Here is a 19,916-nt window from a genome sequence, read left to right on the forward strand (position 1 = left end):
TGACCACGCCAGAGGCAAAACTCTACTACCATTACTAAGAAAACCACGACCATTGCCAGAGAAAGATCGAGAACCAGAGACTCTATTATGGAAACTAGAAGCATCATGAGAACCCATATAGGCAATGTAAGGAGTGGAAGTAAACCCATACCAAGAGAAAAGAACCAGGATGTTGCAACACTGACCGACCGTGAGAAGAGGCAGAGACATATACAGAGCATGGTGAGTGTGAATCCGAGCCAATTGCAGTCTGCAGCAAGTAATTGAGCACGAAAATCTTTTTAGGAGATCAACGAGTCACGAGCAATGAGAACTGCCTTGATCATGTCATACTGATGGCAACCCATTTAATACGGTGATCATAAAATCATCGTCAAATTGCACCCCAGGCCAATCGATCACTAATATGTTTAAGCCAAGAAGAAACCTTTCAATGGAGTCGGCACCTTCTCGAGCAGTCGCAGCCGCTTTGAGATGATTAATTGAGCCCGTGATACGAGCATAGCGGTTTAAAGTTGAAGCTATGCTCGCGAAAGCGCCTTGTCGCAATGACATATTCCAATGCCTCATCGTGAGAGTGGCAATCGAAAACTCAAGAGAGACTTATCGACGTAACCAATCCTTATAAGGCTGTGATCCAGTAGAAGTAACCCCAATTTCATCAAGAATTGCAAATTTGGGGGGAGGAACAATAACCATCAAATGGCCAAAGAGATCATAGCCTTGGATAGATTCAATCTGAAAACTCCACTTAAGAAAATTATCATCACCAAGACGAATCGTAACCATACCCAAGAGTCCTTCAACCTTGATTGAAGAAGATGACGCCATGAGAAGCAGTAAATCAAGAAGGTCAGCAAAATCCCCAAAATCAAGAAATCCCTAACCAAATAGCGAAATGAAGATTTGAAGAAGAAAAGAATGAATTGAATAGTTGAAGAACAAGAAGAAAATCGAAGAACTGAAGAACAAATGGAAGAATTCAAGAATTGAATCAGAGTTTGACGAAGAAGGAATTGAAGAGCGGAAGCAAGAGGATCAAGAAATAGCGTGAGCGTTTTCATGCTCTGATACCATGTTAATAGAAAGAAAAGAGAAGAAGAATTTCAGATGTTTCAGAGAAGAGAAATGAGGAAGACTTGAGAATTTCTGTATTTTGATTACAAAAAGGACTTGCTTTTACAAATCATAGCCCACTCTTATATAAGATAGGCTTAACTGAAATACACGTGCTAAGTACCAGACTTGTAACAAACTTACTGACTTGCTAATCAAAGTTAACATACTAACCATAGTGAACAATACTAACCATAGTTAACAAAACATAGGTTTATCTTACAAAAGGCTTTACACGGTCGAATTCTGATCAGAAACATAACAACTGTGACTTCCAAGATCGATTGCATTTATATACATGCTAAAGAACATGAACAAGCAGATATGTTGAATTGGAATGCAATGCTCAGCAGCTTTCCTTTGTTTGAAGACGTAAATCATAATTTAGATGAACGGCTAGCTAGAGTTGATAAATGATACATGTCGAATCTTCTTGTAGGGTGCAACCTGCAATAAGAAACCAACTTCAATGTGATGGCCTGTAACATACAACTTCAAGAGAACTGGAACTTTGGGAAGTATGGATGTTAATTATGAAAAGAATCAATTGATTTTTTACAAGTATTCAGGAGCATACTTGTTTTGCAACAAAATCCATAACTGCAGCCTCATTGATATTGCTTCCAGGCTTTCTAACTACATAGGCCATGGGAATCTGCCCTGCTTCTTCATCAAGACACCTGCTTCAGAAACGCCAACGGGCAGAAATCAGAACTAGTATACCTTGAGGAGGTAGGTAAACAGATAAATGAAATATACTGCAAATTCTTTCAGAAACTATGATCTTCTACCATGTAACCATGACACTAACTATGCAAGAAAGTGGAGGCAAAAGACCAGATTTCTCATAAAGGCAAACTTATCAGCAAAATATCCGTAAAAATTTTCTTCAATGATCTCATAAGTTCTTGAATTTCTTTTGTTTTTTTGTTTTCTATGGACCAGTTTCTTTTCCCAGTTAAATACTTCTAAAAAATTTCAAAAATGACAAATAAGAGATTAAAGTCGTCAATTGATAGATTGATGCCGTAGAGCGTGGAAAGAAACTAGCTTTTCACAAACAAAGAATGTCATAGTACTAGATACATACGGAATCACAGCGGCATCGGCAATGTCGGGATGGGATTGAAGTATAGGTTCCAACTCAGCTTGGGGTACCTGCAATTTGTTCCAGACATAGGGAGACCAAACAACACATTACTCAAATAGACTGATCAAATACTTATACAACCATCTTTGTTATGAGTTTAACCCTCAAAGGATCTCTCTTGCAATCACCTGATAGGCCTTGTACTTGATCAATTCCTTTAACCAGTCAACAATGTAGAGGAATCCCTCATCATCAAAGAAACAAAGATCACCCGTCTGAGTATAGCCGTCCGGCTATACTGTAGAATAGAATATTCTAAAAGTATATACTCAGTATAGCCGCACGGCTATAATCTGTAAATAGAACATTTTAACAGTATAGCCGCGCGGCTATACGTTTAAAATATACACGAACATTTAAAGAGTATAACCGCGCGGATATACTCTATAAATATATATATATGAATTTGTTTAAGAAATATTACCATATTCCAGTTACATGTTTCTTCCGTTTTTGTTTTTACCTTTCTCTTATTTGCAAAACGTTTGCTGGCACTTGTTAATTTACGCATTTCAGCTTTCTCTCTCCCTGTCTGTCTGTCTGTCTGTCTGTCTCTCTCTCTCTAGATGTAATTTTAGAACTAAAAATTTGGGAAAGAAAAATTATATTTAGAAAGACAACATAAGTACAGAAAAATCATATGCTTTTGGTTTTGGATCCATACATGAAGCAACAACTCTGGTGAAAAGAGAAACTCCAGGGGACCTGTCTCTTCAACCGGTGCGAAATGGAATCACAATCTGCATTGTTTGGAGTGCCCGTCAACAGATTCTAACACAAAATCGCTACGTTTTTCAAGCGGTGATTTCCTTGACAGGTTTCACAGTTGAATCACATAACGAAACACACTGGATTCAATATATAAATTTAGCAAAAACCCTCTAAAGTAGCTTTAACGAATTCAGATTAACATTTAAGAAGGGGGTTCAGTGAGTGAACTCACAGCGTATTTGCATCTGCACTGAGACTTCATTGTCTCAAGCACGACTTCACCAGAAACATTCAAAACACGGATTGGAATAAGGAAAGGAGATTAAGATATACTCAGCAAGTAATGTATTATGTAGGAACAACATTTACAGATCAAATATGGCTGTACATATTGGCCAAAGTCTTTGGATTGCATCTGCCACAGCTTCTGCATGATTAACATATCTGGAATTGATATTTACTAGCATGTTTAGCACATCTCAACAAAATAAAAATAAATTGATCATACCTGTCTGAAGTAATTGAGGATTTTGAGGATTTTGAAGCCTATCCATAACTACAATAAAGGACAATAGTAAAATTCGAATTGATGTAGAAAAGAAATTTGGACAACATCATACCTTGGGCATTACTTCAGCTGCGACTGCTGAAACATAACTTGATATAGCCCGGATGCCGCACGGCTAAATAGAATATTTTAAAAATATGGCGGTGAGGTTAGACTATAAAATTCGGATATACAAAATTATGATCTCACGGCTGCATTAGCTATAATAAATAATGGAAACAAGTTGTTCCCAATAATCAATGAGTGTCAGACAACCACGAGAATAGATAGATACACTTTCCGACCAAAGTAGTTAACACATCCAGCAAGACGAAAATTTGTGCTAAATGCAGAATCTTGAACAAGGTTTGATAATTGATACAGAATGAGTCAAAGGGAGAAACTGACAGTAAATTGTAGTAAAAGTTTTTGTAAATTACATCAACTAAAATTCATTTTTACATAACCTCAATTAGCCATTACATACAATTACATAAACTCAACTATCTGCATCAAATTTTTATCCCCCAACAGTAGAATTACTCAGGTAGAAAAATAAAGCTCACAAGCATAAAATGAAAAGGAAAGAATTAAATAAGGGAGGTATGGGTATATTTGCCAAACTCACATTGATCTTCAGAAGAGAATATTTGAAGATATTCGTATAATTTAAAGGGTATAGCCGAGCGGCTCGACTCTAGAAATAGAATATTTCAAAGGTATAGCCGACCGGCTATATCCTATAGCTGGAATATTTTAAGAGTACAGCCGCTCGGCTGTACACTTTAAATAGAATATTTTAACAGTATAGCGGCGCGGCTATACCCTTTAAATTATACGAAAAACTTGTAGGCTTCTATTTCTCTCAGCTTCAATGGAAGATTCATTGACAAACGAAATATACAAATCCCTGGAAGAGTAGAGTTACTATAGTCAATACTTGTTTACGCACGATCAAGTAGGCTGTAGTTCTAGAATGACTGACCTTTTGGTCAAGTTCACCTGAAGACTTCGCCAAAAATTGAATGTCATGGAGGCGATATAATACTAGTGGGTTTGAAGCAACTTCCAATAATGCATGTACAATCAACATTGATTCATCTGAACTGGATAAGCATTCAACAGCAATGTTGAACTTAATCTCTTGAACTGCTTTTGATTTATATAAACGAATATTTAAATAGTATAGCCGAGCGGCTATACGCTTTAAATGTATACAAATTGTTTAAGAATTATTTTCATATTCCAATTACATGTTTCTTCCTTTTTGGTTTTTTCATTGTTTGCAAAACGTGAGGTGAAATTTTTAAAATTCAAAGAAGGGGTTATGTTTTGAATCTGTTACTAATTGAGTTTTTCCTCTTCTTTTTTTGGTCAAAAATAGATTTGACAATCCCACATCTGAAGATACCGGAGAGGTGTGAAAAAAAGGATTTTATGGACAAAAAAAGTTCTCAGCCCAATAAGGTGTTGAGTTGTGAATTTGCTGAAGCTACACGGCCCAGCTTGATTGCTTGATCCTCATATCAATGGGCTTTACCTCCTTTTGTGCATTGGGCTACGATATAACTTGTAGGTGGCTTCATCCATGTCACACCAAGTCGAATTCTATAAGCGCTCAATCTAGAATGACTCATCAAACTGAATATAAGCGATAATATAATAAGGGGTTCTGAAAACTGGAAATATGTTTAGTAGCATATTTTGATTTCAGTTTTCATAAAAGTGAAATCTAGTTGTCAAAATCATCCTTATTTTTCAAAACAACTTGAAAGTGTTTTTTGCATTCTTTTTTCATTCACTAATTTTACATCATCGCACATAAAACGCACTCTAGTTACCAAAACTCGATATTTGGGACCTCCCGACTTGGACATGGCCGCTCGATTCTTGCGTTCAGCCACTGGACCTCCAAATCCAAAATTCACCCAATCTAATTCTAAAAACATTCATCACAAAAATACAACAAACTCTTTGTAACATGCACTTCTTGACTATTATTGATGATGCTTAAGTATATTATTAATTTAAGATAAAACCAGAAAACAACCCAACACTTCTTGGCAAATGCTAAACTCAAGCTGAATTTGTTTATAGAAGAGAAAAATAATTTAAACATTGCCAAGCTTAATTAATCATTTAATTGCCATACTAGTCTGAGCCGTTGACATGTCTACTAGTTCTCTTTTGTTGCAATTTGTTTTTTTCTTTGGAAAAATGGTGAATTGACTGATTGGCATGTTGTAGCATGTACCAACTTTTATTGGGACCGTATTTCTTATCAAATAAGCTACTAAATTTGGTCCCCCCAACACACCCCCCCCCCAAAAAAAAGTATTAGGACTAGATTACAAGTTGATTAAGACTTACATGGGGTGGTTAAAAATAGATATTAACAAATTAAGAAAAATTAAAATCTCATGATACGTAATAATTTTGGTCTACGTAGTTGATTAATAAGAAATAGAATATCGAACTTAAGACCTCTTTCTACGTAGTTGGTCGTTATAGTTTGTAGTTTCAATTTTTGTAATTTAACACACATGTAATTTACTAATTGTTGTAATATAACGATAATAGTTTAATTTCTTTGTTTTTATTTTTCAATGGAGTTGGCATGAAGGGGGTACACGTATGAAAGGTAACGCTTAGTAAATTACATATTTTCAATCGCAAAACCAAAATTTCAGCAAATTTACTAGACAACTAATTGTCTCCGTTTTGGGCCAATTCCAATTATACAGACTTAGCACTTGATGATCGGATATCCGACTGTGAAAGAAGAAAAACCATTTACCAGTGGGGCTGATGGTACTTTTGGACCACGGAGGCCAGGCTCAAGTCAAGTTCCCTCTAGTCTTTACTTTTAATTGGTCGTGCATGGTCAAAGTCTCAGAGCTCAAATGTCTTTTTGGGCCTAGTCATAGTATAGCCCATAAATAGGGCATATGCTATCCTCAACGACAACATAAATATTTTCTTATAATCGGGAATAACACTGTTATTGTTATTATCAATCAATAATGCAATAATATGGAAAAATTATTTCGCTGTGTCATTGCACTATTGGTCGAAGATAGAAAAAAGTATTATCCCCGTTGCATGAAAGTCTTTCTCCAACGATATGCCTCTAACAAATCCTCCTATTATGTTTAAGAATAAGAAGTTGCATTCATTCGTAAAGTTGAACTGTTGGCTGTTTATTTACTTGAAATAAGGGAAGTCATAAATCAGGAAAGTCGATGAATTGGTAAAGGATCAACTATTACCGATTGTAATGAAAAATTCGTATAATTTTTTTATTTTTTAGGCCATCCCCAATGAGGGCGTTAAACGGGGCTCAACTTTGTGCAAATAGGCATCACCAATGAAAGATACTTGGGGCCCTATATCATAAAGTCCCACTGAAGCTGTCTTTAAATTTGTGGACTCTGATAGAGCCCCTGGAGCCCAAGTGGATCCAATATTTTGAAAAATCGCAGCATACATCATGCTTTGTTTTATGTTTTTTTTTTCCCTAACAGCAACCAAATAAAAGGCTTTGTCTACCCCGTTTGTTTTTTGTTTTTCTTTTTTTGGTTTGATATTTCCTTCTCTCTTTTTTTCTTTCTTTTTTGCTTTCAATTATTATAATTTACCTTTAGTATTACTTTAACATCCCTCCCAAAAAGTTAATTTATTTTCCTATTTTTTTAAAGCAAAATACGACTTTACCCTTAAGGTTTCTTAGTGGTTTAGGGTTGACTTTTTGCTCCGGGCTAGTTTTGGAAAATTTCTCGGTTGAATAGCATAATGCTCGTGCTCACGAGTTCGTAGACATGTAGTGGGCCTAAATCGGAGTTGAAACGAAGATGTTTTGATCTACGGAAATGTAGTGGCACAACAATAAATTTTTCAAAGTTGAAATTTAAAACCCAGCTGGCCAATCAGATTTGAGCACTTCTCTCTCTCTCTCTCTCTCTCTCTCTAGTGTGAACAGTGGCAACACCACTTCCACTCACTTTTCCATCACTGTCCGACCACGATTAGCGGCGCAACCTTCACGAAAATTGTTTCCCTCTTCCTCATCTACAAAACCCATCCAAGATTCACCCTTGAAACCCAGTAGATAGCCAGGATTTTGTATCCAAAAACCCGACCCAAAATAGTATCGTCACTGAAATTGCAACGGCTACGCTGGCTTTTCCGCCACCACCGACCGCTATTTTTGTCCCAAAACACTTTATCCTTCTTCAAAACCTAACTCGTAACCTTGCCGAATTGCTCAAATCACAGCCGGAAAATTCCTAGGTTTTCGGAGAGAAAAAACCTATCATTTGAGGCCTTTAACGACCAACTTGATCTTCAATGCAGGTATAAAACTTACTCCCCTTGTTGAGCTTAATCATTTGGTATAAGGCTTGACCGGCGATTTGGAGGTTTCTGGTCACCGAAAATTTCCTCAAGCCACCCACCACTACTGGCGACACGGGGGCCACCCAATGATGGCCCACTTTGTCCTATAATTCTACCATTGTTGTCCCCAGCATGACAGTATGTTCAGATTGGTGAGAATTCGTCGTTTGACCAACGATCAGAGTTTTGCCTATTAGGTACCGTTTGTTTGGGAACTAATGAACCGATCCTTTAGGGGTTCACCCACTTAGGATTCTGGAAAAACTAGAATTCACTCTTAAGTCCGGTTTGGAACTATTGTTTTACTGATGGTTGATATCTTTCAAATAGGTTCACAGATGCCACGTACCGCTCCGAAAGCACCTAATCAGGGTTGAGCATACTTGGACCCAAGATGAGTGGACAGTTGTTTTATAAATGATTTTCTTGCTATGATGATTTTATTAAATGATTTACTTATGGTTTTTGCTTTCCAAGTATATCGTTTATGATTTATTATTCGGTTTTGGTTTGAAATGATTTTAAATGTTTATGCTTGTTGTTAAATAATGTTAGTTTGGAAAGTTGAGAATGGTTTGAGAATTAGATTTTAGAAAGGATTTGGGAATTAGTTTTATGACATGTTCAAGAAAGGTTTTCAAATGCACCATAGGTACCTTAGTAGTTGCCTTTGGAAATATTGTTTTGTCTTTCGGAATATTGGTTGCCTTCGGATGTTATGATGTCTACGGATATCCCAGTCACCTTTGAAAATTTAAAATGCCTTCGGACTACTTGGTTGCCTTCATATGAGTCTACGCACATATGACATTGCCTCATGAGTATCGGGGACACCCGAACTGTGTAGTGCTAGGATTTGCGTTTCGGGCTGACCTCGTATCGCCCGATTCTACTAGGATTTGCGTCTCGGGCTGACATCGTGTCCCCGATTCTGCTATGATTTGCGTCTTAGGCTGACCTAGTGTCCCCCGATTCTACTAGAATGTGCCACACATGTGGAGTGGTTAGTTCCACGTATGTAGTACTTGGATTTGACGGATTACTATTGGAATTGAAGGATTACTATTGGAATTGAAGGATTATATGGGGTACACCTAGGTGGAGAATATTTTCAGTTTGGAGTTTTTTATTTATTGAATTTGATGATTTTATCTCGGATTGTTTAAATTTTAGTTTTAAAGTTCATTATTGATTTATCTCTTTATAAGAGTTATGTATTTATGAAATCTCGTCTTCCTATACGAATATATATATATACATTGGAAGTTTGAATGGTTTTCGAAAAGGTTTTTAAATGGTGGGGATAGTATGTTCGTATTATGTTCAATAACATTTATTTTTTCCACTAACATCTTTACTGTTTTGCACCCCCAGGCAGTCGATAAGTATTGGACCACCACTTGAGGACATCTCTTCTTCTGCTACCCTTCCAAATTGTCCTTGTGTAGGATTTTCCCTTGTTGTTGTAGTTTCTCTTGTTGTAAACTTAACTTGACTAGATATGCTCTGATATAGGCCTGAATTATTGTGAGGCATGTGGCAATTCAGATTTACTTGTTTTAGTTTGTGGACTTGTCTTGTGCATGCTGAACGTTTGGGTTTTAAACTGTGCTTCTACAGGTGGTGTTGTTGGGCTGATCCTTTTTCAGGGGAGACTCTACTGGTTTTCTGGCATGAGTCTAACCCTAAGACGGATTTATTTTCATGTGGTTTCATTTCAAGAAGGGTAAGTTGGTAATTTGGGCTCGACATCTGCCATGTGTCGGATAGCCATAGGGTTCGTCACGAGTTCCAAGGGAGAACTCAGAGCGGGTCCTATCAATTACTACTTCAATTTTTCTATGTTTATTTTATTTTATTTTTAATTTTAAATTGGGTAGAAATGTTGATTTTTGATCTTTTTTTAAAATTATAATTTACCCTTTTTTTTTTTGAACTGGGGGGAAAACCCCAAACAAACAGAACTAACTAACCAACACAAATCAAGCGGGGTCTAGACACCCCTAACAAATCATCCACCAAAGAAGTCCCAATCCAACTTAGAGCCTCATAAAAAACGCAGATACCAAGATCTAAGTTATAACTCGAAGCAGCCAGTCGATCTGCTTTCCAAATTTACCTTTAGAATTAATACTCCAAATTTTTAATTTTTATGTTCAGTAAAAAAAACTAACATAACATAAACATACAATAAAACAAACTAAGTTAATAACAACAAAAATTAACACGTAAAACAAATTACATCATAAAGAAATTCATATAGAGCTTCTAATATAGAGCCCCCTATTGTGGGAAAGATACTTTTGGAGCCCAGAATATTCCAACGGAGCTCTAAATGGGTCTCTATCCACCATTTTTAGAGCCCCATTTAGAGACTATGATTGGAGATTAAATACAAGAAAAGTCTGCATACATGGGCTTAGCCAAATTAACTAGAGTGGATGTACTCATCCACTATGCACCCGAATTCGAATCTCATTTCTCGTAATATTCTATAATTTCTCGTAGTATAGAAAGTAAAATATCACTTGCATTAAAAAATATATATAAGAGAAGTCAAGAATTGCAATAATTCCAATAATCATGAGGGATAAGGAAAGAAACTATCGTAGTACAAAAGAAGCTATGGAAGCATGCTAAAGAAAAATGAATGATGAGGTCCCGATTGATAAAGGATGTTCATCTTTTCACATACTTCTTTCACAAATTTTTTGTTTATAACAAGACATTGCTTTACGCAATTGACTTATGAAGTGTGGAGTTCATAACAAAATAGGATATGTCGGTTTATATTTTTATTCTTAATAATGTGCTTTATGACTAGAATTATATTGCCTCAGGCATCTACTTAATTATATCACCCAAAAAAAATATCTACTTAATTTTATATATATATATACACTATAATATTTTATGTCCTTATCATATATTTAACAATGATTTAAATCACACACTACTATATTTTTAGAGATTTTCTATTTAAACCCCACACTTCTCTTAGTCCACCTTATGTTCTAAGTTCATCCCAACTTTTAATTTAAATTTTCACAATTTCTAAGAAAACCCACTATCTTCCCAAACTACCCTTAAATACACCCCAAGCTGAAAAAATAAGAAATAAAAAAGATTTTCTATTTAAACCCCACAATTTTCTTTGTTCACTCCAATATTTAAATCATTAAACAATATTTGTAGTATACATGAGATTTTGTTTGGGGTGAAAGTTTGAAGCAAAAGTATGTGCTAGGCATCATTTAAGGACGATTTGAAGGCATCAATTTGAAGCAAAAATACATGAGATTTTCTTCTTGTGATAGGCATCAGTTTGAAGCAAAAGTATTTGTAGTGTACATGAGATTTTGTCACGACTGATCTTTCTCTTCAAGCCTTGGAAAGAATCTTCAACAGTTGTGGAGCCTAATCGTCTAGCCACACACGATGCTTCAATGCATTGGATCTCAAGGATATCAAGAGTGGTGAGAAATTTGTATTTTTCTAAAACTTAATATGAAGGGTGGTGGGGTGTGTGTATATATGTACTAGGGTTAAGTATTAAGTTGAATGACCTTTTTTGTCTTTTTACACTGTAATAAAACTTACAGATAATTATTTAAGTATTGGAGTGAACAAAGAGAAGTGCAAGGTTTAAATAGAAAATCTCTATTTTTATCTCAAATTATTCTTTCTTTTCTTCATACTCTGCGTTTATATGTGATCTTTTTGTTGCATTGTACACACATCGCATGTAAGTGAGATGTTCTAGTCTTTCTACTATATAATCCCTAAATCCAACAATATATGGTATGAATTCGCATTGAATACTAAAACGCCACGATAATGTGATATTGAACTACATCTTATTACACTACTACATTTTACATTTTGCAACGAAGAGAATTTCGTCACAAGAAAATACATTGTAGTCGACAAATTTCAGCGCGACAAAAACTCGTCGCAAGCAAAGATCGTGAAGAAAGACTTTGTAATGAAAATATTTGTCGCAAGAAAGTGACTTTGAGCGATTTAAAATATTAGTCACGCAAAGTTTTGCGCGATTTAAAACATTGGTCGCAAAGTTTTGTGCGATTTAAACAAATTAAAAAAATTCTGCCCCATTTTTGGTACCTACCAAATTTTTAGAGTTTTGCGCGATAATACTAATGTCGAGCAAATATTTGCGCGACGAAATATTTTGGTTTTTGACTTTTTGTTTTATTATTTCTTTAATATTAATTTAATTACATTAATTATTTCAATTTTACTTTTAAATTTGTTCACCCGTTGTGTTTACTCTATGATGGAAGGGCAAAGTTCCCAACGCTTGAGAACCATAAACTGGTCAACAAGTCGCTTTTTTAGTGTGCAAGCATTTTCTAGCATTTAGCTTGGAATGGATAACTTGCGCCCCAAGTTATCATGAACAAACGACAGAATTTGGGTGAGGAATATCTCCCAAGTAAGTTCTTTTCCGCTTCGATCGGTGAGGACTTTAATAATTTATCTCAAGATAAAGAGGTTGCTTGCTGTAATGGTTGATGGGATTTAAACTGCTTTTAGGCGAATCGCTACAAAATATAACAAAGAAAACTTATGCTAGAGAAAGATGAAGGGACAATGGACTTTATTTCGAGATAGAAGGTTCCGGCCGATCGATCGAGATGCCCGGCCGGACTTGGAGCTGTGTCACGACCGACTTCCTAGACGATATAAGCTCACGAGCAGCTTTTTGCTCACCGCTCTTGTTTCCCAAGACACGGTTCCCACCTCGCTGGTATTTTTAAGCACTTCACCTTTCCTCCCGAGCGATGTGGATTGCTCATTCTGTTTCAAGACACGGGTCTTACACGTTGACAACCTTGACTGCTAAGCTTCAACTTGTAAATCGATACCAAAGGTTGATTCTGACAGAGCTTTGATGTACCTTTGTTTTTCCATATTTGAACCAAATTTGTAACGAGAGAAATCTTGTTTTGAATGACTTGCTTCTTAAATCTGGATTTTGGAGATTCTGAAGCTGGTTTCACTTGAAATTCAAGTAGGCTTGTTGGTTGATTTTGAACTTGTCCTTTGACGGTTTTCTTGTGTAGGATCTTTGTTTGATTGGGTGATAAATTTTTTGTTGTCCTTTACCCTGTTCACTCCTTCTTATATTTATAGTAAAATGTTTTTCCGAGTAGGGTGATTCGCAATATCAAAAAATATCTCCCCCTTTTTCTTCTTTAATGGAAAGAAAGAAAATAGGATTTCTTTAGTTTTAGATAGGCTCTCAAAATAGGCAATGATTTTCTTGAAAAGGAACCTAATCTCTTTCCCAATTTCAACTGCCCCTTGTGAGATTTTACCGTGATGGTTAGTTTGACTTATTGCTTATCTCCTTTGGAGAATTACCTTTGAAAAAAAATTATATATGTAAGAGGATTTCATCAATCAACTGATGTCATGAACCTTTCAATCAAATAATAGCTGTAGAATTTTTACTTTTTAAATTTAATTTAATTGTATGATATTTTTTAATTACTTTAATTTAAATTGACATATTCAAAATAATATTACATATGAAAAATAGTGATCAAATTATCCAATAAATATATATAATATTCAAAATGTACACATAAATTAACAAAGTACAATAATAAAATCCTAATACAAGTGTATTGTGGTGATAGTAGCGGAGGATATGTTTTGACAGCTTCCTAATCCTCAACTTTAGCCGTCAAAGTCTCGATGATTCCCTACCCAAAAAAAAAAGTCAAATAACCACACAAAGAAAAAAGGGATAATCTCCCCTAAAATTGTTATATCACAAATCCAACCCACACTCCAATCCCTCCCCTTTACTCTACCCCAAACCCCACACAAACTCAAAACTAACTTCAAAAACACATATTAATGAAAAAAAATTAAAATTTGGAGAGAATATACTTTTTGGCAAGATTGAGAGTGAGTGAGAATGAGAGACAGAAGTGAGTGTGAGGGAATTAGAGAAGATAGTGATAGAGAGATGAGAGAGTGAGTGAGAGTGAGAGATAGTGAAAAGAGAGATGAGAGTGTGAGTGAGAGTGAGAGATAGTGAAGAGAGAGATTATGAGAGATTAAGTGAGAGGAGTGAGTGTGAGAGAAATGGTGGGATTTGGGGAGAGGGAAAGAGAGAGGAGAAGTAAGAGTAGAGAAAGACATAGAGAAAACGGTGGATGAGTTATTTTCATTTTAAAATCAGATCACTTTGCGCGATTTAACAATATTGTTGGTCGCAAAGTTGAAGAAAAGAAAAACCGCCCATTTTTGGTACCCACCAAATTTTGAAATTTTTATGGTTGAAAATACATATTGGTCGCACAAAGTCTAAAAAATTTCCGTCCCATTTTGGTACCCCAATTTTTTGCTCGATTTAAAATATATATTGGTCGCAAAGTTTTGAGCGACACAAAATATTGGTTGGTAAAGTCTAAATTTTTTTTTTAAAAATCATGCTTCCCATTTTTGGTACCAAATTTTTAGAGTTTTGTGATCGTTGATCGTGCAAACTTTTGAGAGACGAAAAATTGGTTCGTAGCACGATATTTATAAAAATAATTGCTATGAATAATAAAAAATAAAATTATTTTATTTTACGATTTAAAATATAAATAAGGTTAAAGCTACTTAATAAATGTATATACTATTCAATTTCTTAATTGTTATACGTACAAAATAAATAAATTTAAAGCTACTTAATAAGTAAATAAATATATATATACACACATCATTCAACGATCCAACTGTCAGACTTGTTTGTATATACTTCAAGATCGTATACCCCAAAAATCGCAAAACCAAACATTCAGAGACCTAGTAACGGGACAAAAAATTTCAACGATTATAAATGAAAAATCATGATTTAACTGTTATTTTAACTCCGATTTTGATGATTTTTTACAGCTACACTCCTTGACCCTATATGAATACAATGAACTAATTCGATCGTCAATTTAAAATATTTACACTAGTGGATACCACAAAATCTTATGTTATATTTAATAAAATAATAAATAAACTCTTAATTGTTAGTGAATATATTGTTTTGATGGCATACGCATTCTACGAAACTAGTTTCAACGATCCAACCATCAAACTTGTTTGTTTATACTTTGAGATCATATACGCCAAAAATCGGAAAAAATAAACTTTCAGAGATCAAGTAACGGGACAAAACTTTTCGACGGTTATAAATGAAAAATCATGATTTAATAGTTATTTTAACTCCGATTTTGATTATTTTTTACCGTTACACCCCTTTACCCTATATGAATACAATGACTAAATTTGATCTTCAATTTAAAATATTTACACTAGTGGATACCACAAAATCTTATTTATATTTAACAAAAGTATAAATAAACTTTTAATTGTTAGTGAATATATTGTTTTGATGCCATACGTATTCTACGAAACTAGTTTCAATGATCCAACCGTCAAACTTGTTTGTTTATACTTCGAGATCATATACGCCAAAAATCGAAAAAAATAAACATTCAGATATCAAGTAATATGACAAAACTTTTCAACGGTTATAAATGAAAAATCACAATTTAACGGTTATTTTAACTCTGATTTTGATAATTTTTTACAGCTACACTCTTTGACCCTATATGAATACAATGAACTAATTCGATCGTCAATTTAAAAATATATTTTCTAACAAAAACCCAATCCGAACAACAATAATATATTTTTCTAACAAAAACCCAATCCGAACAACAATAATATATTTTTCTAACAAAAATCCGATCCGATCTAAAATAATAAATTTAAAACTACTTAATAAAAATATATATACCGTTTAATTTCTTAAGTGTTATGCATACAAAATAAAAACAAAAATAAATTGGTTTAGGCGACGAAATGTTTGGATTACGCCATGCAAAGATTTTGAAAAAGAATTTTTTTATTTTATTTATTTTTATAAGGACTTTACGCGACGAAAGACAATTGTTCGTTCAAAATTTGTCGCGAAGACTTTGCGCGACAATGTATTGTCGCGCAAAAGTTTGTTGTGCAAAGTGACTTTGCGCGAGGAAAACAATTCGTCGAGCAAAATTTTGTCGCGCAAGGTTTTGAGCGACGAAGTTTTAAGTTTCGTCACGCAAAATGACTTTGAGCGACAAATAATTTTTCGTCGAGCAAAATTTGGTCGCGCAAGGGTGATTTTTTACTAGTGTTAGAGAAAAGTGAACCCGTCGCTCTAATAACTGCAAATACGTTTGCGTGGTTACATCAAAGTTTAGTCTACCCTTTCAATATTTAGATAAAAAGTATATTATCCATATAATATATGTACAAACTCTTGTCCAAGAGAGCTTGGCAGGGTTTGCCCATATGATCTTCTTCAACATCATGTTGCAATTGAACCTGGTCCCGTTTTAAAAGTTGAAAAAGGCAACAGCTGGCCATTGGCGACGTGATCAAAGGGAAGAAAATTGAAAGCGTAGGCTAAAAGAAGGGCATGGGCCAGCAACCACGCCAAGCAGCTCTCTGTAAAAGCACCCCAAATGTGAAAACACCCGTAAAGACTAGACATATATGTGGCCACTCCATCTACAATAATCAGATATTGTCTTCTTTTTTCTTTTTCTTTTTTTAACAAGCATCTGCGTTACAAGGGGAACTTTTAGTAATAATCACAAAACAAGAGTAACGTAAAAGAGACATCATGAATAATCTCAAGAGCACCGCATACCGGTCAAAGAAAAACTCATCACAAAAAAGTGCAAACTGCGCAAGTCGATGGGCAACCCTATTTGCTTTGCTGGGCAAAAGGACAACCTTATATCTCCAATGACACATCCTTCTAATTAGTATATTTAACCTTCACTTGATTAAAGAAAATTCTAATATCAAATCTGATCAAGTAGTATTATTGAACTCAACCAAATGGTGCACTATATACATCTTCTAATCGCCTCAGCTATGTTGGTCTCACTCACTGTATACATCCTAAATTTTTAGGTATCATATGAAATATATATTGAATAATTTGATATTTTGTGGGAGAGAGAGAGAGAGAGAGAGAGAGAGCATATATGTCGACGTGGAGGGGGCAAGTGTCCTCAAAGGGATTAAGATACGCTACTCTTAAAAGGAGTTCCCACTTTAAAATCTTGGTATTTCTTTATTAACTTTCACATTTCTGGTGGTCGAATTTGCCTGCCGTCGGCCAAAAGTTCGTACCATTTCTTACTGTAAACGCTAATTCATACACCCCACCACCGCAACAACAACACCATAAATCAAAGTATTTGATTTTGATGGAGCTGCTGGCTTTGTGGCGGGGGCCATGCCTGGAAAGCCAAGACTCCATAAATCACAAATCAAAGTATTTGATTAAAAATAAAATAAAAATAAAAACTTTTGTAAAAGGAAGAGAGAAGAAGAGAAGACCATATCAAAATCATAGACAGCGTGCTGGCCACTAAAACCCTTTATGCCACTATTGACCAAACCACCTTTCCATGAGATTCCCCAAACCCATCCCAACTCCATGGCCGTCCTAAGATTCTATGCCACCAATAAATTAGACAACGACCTTTTTTTAATTATAATTAATTAACCCATTAATTTATTTAACACGCTTCCATTTTTAAAAAATGAGCTTTTAATTCTTTTTAGCTGATCTCACCTTGAACTAACTAAGACACCAAATACCAAACCACCCCATTTCAAATTATTTGTACTTTTGTCTTTTGATTGACTAATTGTGGGTTAAGCATAGAGACAATGTCGATGGCCAACTTTAGTCAAAGTTAGACATTTGAATGATTAAGGATTAGTGGGAGTTGATTATGGATGATTTGAAAGTGAACTAAATTAAATTAGGGCATTTGCCCACAAAGATGATATTCAAAAATACAAAACCATCATTAAAACAACCTATTCAACTTTCAATAAAAATCAAGAAAGAAAAAAAAAATCACAAATAATTAATAACCCATGAAAATTAATTTACTTAATTCTATTCAAGCCAAGCACTATTATCTCCTCCCTCCCCTATTTCAAACACAAGAGGACTCCTTACTCACAAACTCCATATTTCATGCACACGTGCCACAAAAAACCAATCACACGTGTGAAAATATATATGATCACCGATCACCGGCCACCGTCTATCAAGGCCTCCAAGCGCTGGCCCAAACCACGGGCTGATCCTTCCACGAAAGGAATATTCCAGCGCCGGCTTCCGAGCACTGTGTCATTGCCCAACCTTCCTTGTACCTCCTCAACAAGGCGCGTACGTCATCGCACACCTCATCACTAAACGTCACGGGGCTAAACCCGGCCCCATGCATTCGCCTTGACCAGCGAGCGGCGGTCTCGCGCCTTTCAACAGACTCTGACGGCGCGCAGGCCACCAAATCGACGACTGCTCGACCTGCTGCCCGCTCGAGCATCAATCGTTCGTTGCTGGTCCTGGCGAAGCTCTCGTCCAGCGCCTCGAAGTAAACCCTAAACCATCTCAAGCACTCTTGAAAGCCGTGGACAAAGTCAAGCCCGTCAACCCCAACGTCGAGATCAGCCTCTTCCTCCACGAGAGTGATGATCCTCGGTCTCAAGCTCCGGAACGCAGACACCAAATAATCACGCCGGTTTCCAACGGCTTGGATTGAGTGTAGAGTGCCAACACAGTTGACGGCCAGGGCCTCATCGTCTCTGATATCCAGCTCTGATAAATTCAGCTCGGAGAGATCGCCCGAGTGATGGACCGCGTTGAATTTGAAAGGCACACCCATCAATCGGGCGAACTTCTCCATTCTGGCGCCAATTTCCTTCATTACTTTCTGCGCTGGTGCACCACCAGAGCCGTCGCTGGCTCTGGTGGCGACCACAGTAGTGAGGCGCAAATGCGGCGTCTCATCTGTTCGGGTGGCTAGGGCCTCGAGCAGCGTCGGCCACTGGGTGCAGTAAGTATTGCTGATGTCGATTATGTGGAGCTTGGGCTCTCCATCGAAGGCTTCCATGATCGCCCCATTGCACGCCACGTGTCCGAAAGTGGTCCAAGGGCTGACCTCCTGGAACTTGAGCACCATTTTTCTGGTGGACTCGAAGGAGCACGTTTTCTCCGAGGCGGAGATTAGGGTTCGGTAGCAGCGGTCGCCGGAGTCGGTCATGCGGCTGAAAAGAGCCTGGAGGAAATAGGAGGTGAGCTTCTGGTCGGTGTCGCCGTACGGGCTGCCGAGCTCGTTGAGCATCCACATGAGCTGCTGGACGCGGGAGCTGTTCTTGTCGGCGATGGCCTTGGCCGTCTCCAAGAGGAGCTCCGGGGCCCACTTGCCGTTGGAGAGCTCGAAGTTGATGAGGGCGGGTGAGAAGGAGAAATCTGTGGGTGTGGGAGTGGTTGTGGTGGTGAGGAGAGGGTTTGGGGTTGGCGGGGTTGGGTGGTTTGATGGGTAGTAGTGTTTGGAAGAAGACGAGGAGAAGTCTTCTTCATCCATGAAAAAGTTGAAGCATTCTTCGACGTCGTCGTTTTGGTGGGGGTAATTAGGGTGAGGGTTTTGATGAGGGGGGCTGAGGAAGGAGGATCTAGAGCTGCTGGAAGTAGTGGTGGTAGTTGTTGGTGTTGAGGTTCTGGTGGTGGTTGAGTTGTTGAAAGATTGATGGTGATCAGATTGGAGACTGACTAGTCTAAACAAGGTATCCATTTAACCTGCGAAGACCCACATCAATAAACTTAACTTTGAGAAAGAGAGAGAGAAAAGAGAAGGAGAGAGAGAGTGTTTGTGCTTTGGGTTGTTCGGGGACAGCAGATAGATGGGTCTTTGTGTTTTTAACTGTAGGAGACTGGGGGATAGAAAATGATTAGGATATCTTGAGGTTGGATTTTAGCTGGGTTAATTTCAATAACATAGGTTATAGGTAGGAATGAGGAGGTTTTGTTGGATAAGTAAAAAGAATATTGACACCAATAAACTAATATCCATGATAACATTGATTAGATGAAAATTTGTAATTAAGTGTCTCACAACT

General features: G+C 36.6%; 2 protein-coding genes across 2 annotated transcripts; both read right to left on the reverse strand.

The window, feature by feature from the left end:
* Positions 1 to 1,326: 1,326 nt before the first annotated feature.
* On the reverse strand, positions 1,327 to 2,777 carry LOC107880446 (4-coumarate--CoA ligase-like 9). The gene is made up of 5 exons (XM_089047758.1): positions 2,730 to 2,777; positions 2,395 to 2,499; positions 2,207 to 2,274; positions 1,694 to 1,796; positions 1,327 to 1,563 (listed from the first exon to the last, which is right to left on the reverse strand). Exons 1-5 carry the CDS (start codon positions 2,775 to 2,777, stop codon positions 1,513 to 1,515), a joined length of 375 nt encoding a protein of 124 aa, XP_088903884.1. The 3' UTR covers positions 1,327 to 1,512.
* Positions 2,778 to 17,758: 14,981 nt separating this feature from the next.
* SHR (GRAS family transcription factor) lies at positions 17,759 to 19,709 on the reverse strand. Its single transcript, XM_008239689.2, has one exon. It carries the CDS (start codon positions 19,589 to 19,591, stop codon positions 18,062 to 18,064), a length of 1,530 nt encoding a protein of 509 aa, XP_008237911.1. The 5' UTR covers positions 19,592 to 19,709; the 3' UTR covers positions 17,759 to 18,061.
* Positions 19,710 to 19,916: the final 207 nt, after the last annotated feature.

The sequence above is a fragment of the Prunus mume genome, linkage group LG1 (assembly GCF_029339155.1).
Source record: "Prunus mume cultivar Tortuosa linkage group LG1, ASM2933915v1, whole genome shotgun sequence".
Lineage (NCBI taxonomy): Eukaryota > Viridiplantae > Streptophyta > Magnoliopsida > Rosales > Rosaceae > Prunus > Prunus mume.

Coding starts and splice junctions, on each gene's coding strand:
- LOC107880446 (XM_089047758.1), bottom strand. CDS start 2,777: ATGCGTAAATTAACAAGTGCCAGCAAACGTTTTGCAAATAAGAGAAAG. Junction 2,275..2,394: donor TCAAGTACAAGGCCTATCAG/GTGATTGCAAGA, acceptor AACAAATTGCAG/GTACCCCAAGCTGAGTTGGA. Junction 1,564..1,693: donor TGGATTTTGTTGCAAAACAA/GTATGCTCCTGA, acceptor TTCTTATTGCAG/GTTGCACCCTACAAGAAGAT.
- SHR (XM_008239689.2), bottom strand. CDS start 19,591: ATGGATACCTTGTTTAGACTAGTCAGTCTCCAATCTGATCACCATCAA.